The 8,488-nt window shown below is 52.1% G+C and overlaps 1 protein-coding gene across 1 annotated transcript in view; it reads right to left on the minus strand.

The window, feature by feature from the left end:
• PCSK1 (proprotein convertase subtilisin/kexin type 1) overlaps positions 1-8,076 on the minus strand; it is a 48,701-nt gene extending 40,625 nt beyond the window's left edge. Inside the window, exons 1-2 of the mRNA XM_038765737.1 lie at positions 7,792-8,076; positions 823-927 (exon numbers count right to left, since the gene is read on the minus strand). Of these exons, the coding sequence (XP_038621665.1) occupies positions 823-927; positions 7,792-7,968 (282 nt within the window). The 5' untranslated portion in view covers positions 7,969-8,076. The remainder of the gene's footprint in view (positions 1-822; positions 928-7,791) is intronic.
• Positions 8,077-8,488: the final 412 nt, after the last annotated feature.

The following is an 8,488-nucleotide window of genomic DNA, read 5'->3' on the forward strand; positions in this document are numbered from 1 at the left end:
GCCATGCCCACATCAGGATTTACTTTCACAAAGAGCTTCCCAAAGCCATTCAGGAAAGATTCCATTCAGTCTGCAGAACTGCCATTGTTCTTCCTACTTTGACCAATCATCTCTATCCAAACCATTGAGCCAAGGACTGCAAGCATCTGTCGGCAACAACAAGGCTCAAACCTCCCCTCAAACTCCACACAAACACCAAACGTTGTCTCCTAGGGCTAGAGCATGGACCTAGGAGCCAGAGGACCTGGGTTCTAATCCCTGTTCTGCCCCTCGCATGCTGTGTGACTTTTGGCAAGTCACAATTTATCTATACCTGTTTTCTCATCTGAAAATGGGGTTAAATACCCATCTTCCTGCCAATTTAGACTTATGGACCCCACCATGAGACAGGGTCTGTGTCCCATGTGATTGTACAGTATCTCTCCCACTGTTTAGTACAGTGTTTGGCACATAGTAAGTGCTTAGGAAATATTTAGGAGTAATAGTAATAATAATAATAGAAAGGCAGAGGAAACAAAATGATGTTTCCCTAAACTCTCTGATTTAATCTTTAGGGAATAACCAGATTACATTAGGCCTGAAGATTGTAGGTTGAAATTCATTTCCGTGGTTGGAATTGACACTCAGACGCAGAGAGGTATACAACCACCGTTTAATCATTTTCCTCAACCAAAAAACACTGAAATTTCTGTGGAAAGTTAAAACCTCAACATAAATGGCAAGTGACCAGGAACAAATCAGCCTGGTGGATGGAACTCCATCAAAATCAAGTCACAAGATGACACTCAGGGTGGTGGCTAGAGGCAAAGTTGGAGCACTTACGCGATCATCATCTGATAATCTCTTTGTGATATGAACGGCACTTCTCCGAGACCTTCTTGGGTGATTTTTATGCTGGAACAAGTAGTGATTTTCGAGTGATCCAATCTGTAGAAGTAGAATTTAAAATAAAAATTCTTTTCCCAAAGAAGCAGTGCTTTCTGACAAATATAACTATCCCTAAGTGAATGCCAACCAGTGACGTGATGGAGAAGTGGGACTCCTAATGATTCAATCATTTTGCTTCTAATCAAAATTACTCCCAAAATAAATCAGTTTTGACAGGTCAAAATGTCCACTGGGTGTCCACATTCCAATTATCTGGACAATCCTGTTTCCAAACCATGCTTTGGCCCAGGCTTCCTGGAGATGAATGCATGCATCACTTTCTTTATTTGATATAACCGGGTAAATCGGGAGATGAGGGTGGGTCTGTAAGGAATGGGTGTTTTCCTGGAAAAAATTCCATTTCTGGATTCAATTTGTCAGGTCAGAACTAATTTTAGGCACCAATTTAATATCTTGGTGTTTGGGCCAAGCAGACAGGACTCCCATACCGTTAATAGTAATAATAATTATTATTACGGTATTTGTTAAGGGCTTATTATGCGCCAGGCACCGTACTAAATGCTGTGGTGGATAGAAGCAAATTGGGTTGGACAGTCCCTATTCCACATGGTCTCACGGTCTTAATCCCCATTTACATATAAGGGAACTGAGGCCCAGAGAGATGAAATGACTTGCCCAAGGTCCCACAGCAGACAAGCGGTGGAGCCAGCATTAGAACACATGACCTTCTGACTCTGGGCCTGTGCTCTATTCACTATGCCATGCTCCTAGGCCCCACTTGTAACTTAGCAGTATTCTGATCTAATTGACAGGCATTATTTTGGACTTTTTCAGACCCTCTAGATTGTAAACTCGTTGTGGGCAGGAACCATGTCTACCAACTCTGCTTTATTGTACCCTCCCGAGGGCATAGCACAGAGCCCTTCACACAGTAAGTGTTTAGTAAATATGATGATTGATTGATTGACCCTGGCCTTGATTGTCACCCTGCTGCCATCCTAGAGGGTACCTTGTGGTCATCCCCAGAGCAACAGAACAGCTAGAACCCCGAGGCAGCCTCTGGTAACGAGGCAGATCCCTGATCCAAACTCACAGAAAGCAACCTTAATCTATCACTTGGAGTCCTACTAGGCTGAATTACCTCACAAGTCCCATTACTGCCATCTGGCTACCATGTGAGCCACTATTAAGGAATCAACCAGTGGTATTTATTCAGTCAATCAATCAATCGTATTTATTGAGTGCTTACTGTGTGCAGAGCACTGTACTAAGCACTTGGGAAGTACAAGTTGGCAACACATAGAAACAGTCCCTACCCAACAGTGGGCTCGCAGTCTAGAAGGGGGAGACAGAGAACAAAACCAAACATATTAACAAAATAAAATAAATAGAATAGATATGTACAAGTAAAATAAATTAATAGAGTAATAAATACGTACAAACATATATACATATATACAGGTGCTGTGGGGAAGGGAAGGAGGTAAGGCGGGGGGACGGAGGGGGGAAGAGGGGGAGAGGAAGGAGGGGGCTCAGTCTGGGAAGGCCTCCTGGAGGAGGTGAGCTCTCAGTAGGGCCTTGAAGGGAGGAAGAGAGCTAGCTTGGCGGATGTGGGGAGGGAGGGCATTCCAGGCCGGGAGGATGACATGAGCCAGGGGTCGACGGCGGGACAGGCGAGAATGAGGCACGGTGAGGAGATCAGCAACAGAGGAGTGGAGGGTGCGGGCTGGGCTGTAGAAGGAGAGAAGGGAGGTGAGGTAGGAGGGGGCGAGGTGATGGAGAGCCTTGAAGCCTAGGGTGAGGAGTTTCTGACTGATGCTTAGGTTGATTGGTAGCCACTGGAGATTTTTGAGGAGGGGAGTAACATGCCCAGAGTGTTTCTGGACAAAGACAATCCGGGCAGCGGCGTGAAGTATGGATTGAAGTGGGTAGAGACAAGAGGATGGGAGATCGGAGAGGAGGCTGATACAGTAGTCCAGACAGGATAGGATGAAAGCTTGAATGAGGAGAGTAGCAGTTTGGATGGAGAAGAAAGGGCGGAGCTTGGCAATGTTGCGGAGCTGAGACCGGCAGGTTTTGGTGACGGCTTGGATGTGAGGGGTGAACGAGAGAGTGGAGTCGAGGATGACACCAAGGTTGCGGGCTTGTGAGACGGGAAGGATGGTAGGGGTGTCAACAGTGATGGGAAAGTCAGGGAGAGGGCAGGATTTGGGAGGGAAGGCAAGGAGTTCAGTCTTGGACATGTTGAGTTTTAGGTGGCGGGCAGACATCCAGATGGAGATGTCCTGAAGTCAGGAGGAGATGCGAGCCTGGAGGGAGGGGGAGAGAGCAGGGGCAGAGATGTAGATTTGGCTGTCATCAGCATAGAGATGATAGTTGAAGCCGTGGGAGCGAATGAGGTCACCAAGGGAGTGAGTGTAGATTGAGAACAGAAGGGGACCAAGAACTGAACCTTGAGGAACCCCCACAGTAAGGGGATGGGAGGGGGAGGAGGAGCCTGCAAAAGAGACTTAGAATGAACGACCGGAGAGATAAGTGGAGAACCAGGAGAGGACGGAGTCAGTCAAGCCAAAGTTGGATAGCGTGTTGAGGAGAAGGGGGTGGTCCACCGTGTCAAAGGCAGCTGAGAGGTCGAGGAGGATTAGGATAGAGTAGGAGCCGTTGGATTTGGCAAGCAGGAGGTCATTGGTGACCTTTGAGAGGGCAGTTTCCATGGAATTTAGGGGACGGAAGCCAGACTGGATTGGGTCGAGGAGAGAGTTGGCGTTGAGGAATTCAAGGCAGCGCATGTAGATGACTCGTTCAAGGAGTTTGGAAAGGAATGGTAGGAGGGAGATGGAGCGATAACTAGAAGGTGAGGTGGGGTCAAGAGAGGGTTTTTTTAGGATGGGAGAGACATGGGCATGTTTGAAGGCAGAGGGGAAGGAACCAGTGGAGAGTGAGTGGTTGAAGATGGAAGTTAAGGAGAGGAGAAGGGACGGAACGAGAGATTTCATGAGATGAGAGGGAATGGGGTCAGAAGCACAGGTGGCCGGAGTAGCACTTGAGAGGAGGGAGGAGAGCTCCTCTGAGGATACTGCTGGGAATGATGGGAGAGTAGTGGAGAGTGTTGAAAGCCGGGGGATTGGAGAAGGTGGGGAGTGACTTTGGGGAGCTCAGACCTGATGGATTTAATTTTGTTAATGAAATAGGAGACCAGATCGTTGGGGGTGAGGGAAGGAGGAGGGGGAGGAACTGGGGGCCTGAGAAGGGAGTTGAATGTATGGAAGAGCTGACGGTGATGATGGGCATGGGCGTCAATAAGGGAGGAGAAATAGTTTTGTCTGGCAGAGGAGAGGGCTGAGTTAAGGCAGGAAAGGATCAACTTGAAGTGAACGAGGTTGGCATGGTGTTTAGACTTTCACCAGAAGCGTTCGGCTGCTCGAGCATAAGAGCGAAGGAGGCGGACAGTGGCAGTGATCCAGGGCTGTGGATTAGTGATACGAGAGCGGCGAAGGGAAAGGGGAGCGAGTGAGTCTAGCTGAGTAGAAAGGGTGGAGTTGAGAGCAGTAATCTGATCATCAAGATTGGGTAGAGAGGAGAGAGAGGTGAGGTGGGGTGTGAGGTGCTCAGATAAATGGATGGAGTCAAGAGAGCGGAGATCTTGGAGATTTATTGACCATCTATGCTGTGCAGAGCACTGCACTGAGCACTTGGGAGAGTATAATAGAGTTAGTAAACAAGATCCCTGCCCTCAAATAATATTATTAATAATAATAATAATAATGGCATTTATTAAGTGCTTACTATGTGCAAAGCACTGTTCTAAGCGCTGGGGAGGCTACAAGGTGATCAGGTTGCCCCACGGGGGGCTCACAGCCTTCATCCCCATTTTACAGATGAGGTCACTGAGGCCCAGAGAAGTGAAGTGACGTGCCCAAAGTCACCCAGCTGACAAGTGGCAGAGCTGGGATTTGAACCCATGACCTCTGACTCCAAAGCCCAGGCTCTTTTCCACCGAGCCACATCACTTCTTCAAAGGGCTTAAGACCTAATGGGGAGAGAGGAACAATTTGTTGTTCTTTTTTCCAACCTGCTAGGAGGTTTGACCCATGTAAAATGAAGGCTTTGATTATCTAGTAGACTGGCAGATGTAGATCCATGCTTTGAGTTCCGAGTTGTATTAAGACCTGTCCTTTTATTCAGAACAATTATACTACTACTACTAATAAATTGTGGTATTTGTTAAGCACTTACTATGCTGGGATGGATACAAGCAAATCTAGACTGTGAGCCCGCTGTTGGGTAGGGACCGTCTCTATATGCTGCCAACTTGTACTTCCCAAGTGCTTAGTACAGTGCTCTGCACACAGGAAGCGCTCAATAAATACGATTGAATGAATGAGTGAAATCGGTCCCTGTCCCATGTGGGGCTCACAGTCACAATCCCCATTTTACAGGTGAGGTAACTGAGGCACTGAGAAGTTGAAGTGACTTCCTCAGGGTCACACAGCAAAGTAGCAGAGCCAGAGTTTGAACCCATGACCTTCTGATTCCCATGCCCATGCTCTATGGTTGATAACATTTCACTCCTACCTCTCCAATCCCATAGGTTGTAGTGGCAGGAATATAAGCTCTTCCTCTAGACCGTGAACTCGTTGTGGGCAGGGAATCTGTCTGTTAATTGTTGTACTGTACTCTCCCAAGTGCTTAGTACAGTAAATGCTCAATAAATACGATTGAATGAATGAATGGAAGAGGTTTTGTGGGATGAGAGGCAAGAGTTGGGATGCTGTAACTGCTCCTCTGAGTCATCGTGTGTTTCAGGGTAAATGTCATGACTGCCAGACTCTTGGCCTAGTCTTCAGGTTTATGTGACTTAGAGATAGTCGATTTCTGGGTCCCACGAAGAGAAAAATGGTGAATCTTTGAGCAACTTGGTTGTAATATACTCTCCCAAACAGTACAGTGCCCTGCACACAGTAAGTGTTCAATAGATATGATTCATTATCGATCAATCGATTGATTTCCGGTTGGAGATGCTTTGCTCAGGAAAGACAGAATGATCCCTGACCCAGCTCCACATTCATCTGGACCAGAGAAGATGTGAACACATCAATCTTGGCTTTTGGGGGAAGATGCTGCCTTAAGATTGTGATCCTTTAGGGTTGTGCTCCTTTAAAGAGTGTCTTTCCCTGGAAAGATTCTACAAGGACCCAAGTAACATAGGTCCACTAAATTGCAGCTGGATGGCCACTCCCAGCTGGACAATCAATCAATCAGTGGTGTTTATTGAACTCTTTCTGCGTACTTTGTACTCTCCGAAATGGTTGGTATGGTGTGTGCAGGAAGTGCGTGCAGAGCACCATACTTAGCACTTGGGAAATTACAATGCAACATAATGTACAGCGGGATACAGACGTTAAAATAGATTAGGGCTAGAGGAAATAGTAAACTGGCTTCTGTGGCCTTTACTAGCTCTCTCACCAATCCTGTCCATGGCTCTGATCCCCAGGGACTACTCTCCCACACAAATCCACACACCACACCCACCCAGATTTCTGTCTCTGGGCCTGGTCTAGGGAGGTGGTGATGGGCTGTGGAAATGGCCAGGGAAGAGCCAGCATACAGTAGTCCCATGTATAGGCAATTCCTCAAGGCCAGATATGCCGCTCATCAGATGAGACAAGTCCCAGGCACAGGGATGCCTGACTATGAGGCTGTACAGACCCTTGGGGACATACTTTAAATGTGGGGAGGGGACTTGGACAAGCAAGACGGGGGGGGTCGGGGGTTACTGTTGAACTCTGATCAGCATCTCCGATCCGATCTTCGTAATCTTCAAGTAGCCAGGGAGCCAGAGCAGACAGGCCCCTTTGGACACTGCGGGGTCCGTGAGGCTCCGTAGACGGTGGTTGGCTTGTAAAGTTTCAAACTGTGTGTCTGGAAGCCCCCCCTCCCCCGCAGGGCCTCAGCATCTGGAAGCTCCAGGACGGTCCCCTGAAAGCTCCTGTCCGGACCCCTCACTGGGGGACCGACCCCCAAGGACTGCCCCGCCCTGGACCAGGGAGTTGGGGAGGATGTGGGGAAGAAGGCAAGAGCATCCCACCCTTGCCCACCCGGGCATCTACGCGCCCCCTCCCCCCCAACTCCCGAGGAGGGCAGCCCTTGCCCCTGTCTCCCCGGGTGGACAGCCAGGTTGGTTACTGGGGGAGGGGCCAGGAGGGAAGAGAGCTCCCAGCGAGTTTAGGGGAGGGGTCCCAGCACTCCCCGAGGTGTGAGAAGAGAGTTCCTAACGGTTTTAGGATGGAGTCCCAGTTTCCCCACCTCCTGGGAAAACGGGAAGGGAACTCCTTGCACGCTTAGTGTGGGATCTCCGCAGGTAAGGGAAGACAGCTCCCAGCGGGCTCAGGTGGGGTTCCCAGCATCCCAACGATGGGAAGAGAGCTCTCAGCGGGCTTAGGTGGGGTTCCCAGCACCCCAACGATGGGAAGACGATAAGGGATCCCCCAGAGGTTTTAAGAGGCGGTCCCGAGCGAGAGCTCCCAGCACCCCAGCCCCCAGCTGGGGAGCTCCCAGCAGACTTCGGATAATAATTATGATATTCGTTAAGCGCTTACTATGTGCGAAGAAGCACTGTCCTAAGCGCTCGGCGGGCGGAGGGGAGGTCCCAGAGGATTTAGGATGGGGAGGACGGGTGGAGGGGGGGGGCTCACCCAGCTGTCCGCTACTCCCCCTCCACCCCTGGTCCTCCTCCCTCCACCGGCCCCTCTCCCCCCATCCCCTCCCAGGCGCCAGGAGGAGGCGGACAGACACAGCTCCCGCCCCCGGCCCGTGGCCCCCGGCCCGTGGCCCCCTGCCCGTGGCCCCCTGCCCGTGGCCCCCGGCCCGTGGCCCCCTGCCCATCGCCCCCTGCCCGCTTACCTGTCCGAGGAGGTGGTAGCCCAGCTCGTGGGCGATGGCTCGAGCGGCCCCCGGCCCCCCGGGCACCTCGGCGGCCCACTGGTTGACGAACTGCCTCTTTGGGCCGGGCCCGGGCGCCCCGCAGCCCCAGAGCAGCGCCCAGGCCAAGCAGGGCAGTGCCCACGCGCCACGGGCCATGGGGGGCACCGGGAGGGGCTGGGCCGGACCTAGCGGAGGGGCTGGAGAGGCTCTGCCCCCAGCCCGGTCCTGCCCGGCTCTTCTGCTGTGCCCGGCTCTGCTGTGCCCGGCTCTGTGCCCAGCTGTGTGCCCGGCTCCGCTGTGCCCAGCTGCCCTGGCCGCGTGTGCCCGCCTCCCGCGGCTCTGGAGCCCCAGCCCCGACAGCCGGAATGGAAATGAGTTTCTCTCCACGTCAAGTCGACGAAAGCCATCTTGACGTCAGATCTACCTGGGCCGAGGTCCCGACGGTGTCCCCGGCGCGGGGCACGGGGGGCGGGGGGCGGGGGGCACGGGGGTGGGGGGCACGGGGGGAGAGGCGGGGCCCGCGGGCGCGATCCTGGCGTCCAGCCCGGCGGAGGAGGACGGCGGGAACCACGTGCCGGCGGCCCGGCCCCTGCCCCACCCACCCACCCACCCACCTCCGTGCCCCCCACCCACCCCCGGCCCCCGCCGGATGAATCGCCCCGCACCCCCTGGGTGC

Source organism: Tachyglossus aculeatus, chromosome 23 (genome assembly GCF_015852505.1).
Source record: "Tachyglossus aculeatus isolate mTacAcu1 chromosome 23, mTacAcu1.pri, whole genome shotgun sequence".
Taxonomy (NCBI): domain Eukaryota; kingdom Metazoa; phylum Chordata; class Mammalia; order Monotremata; family Tachyglossidae; genus Tachyglossus; species Tachyglossus aculeatus.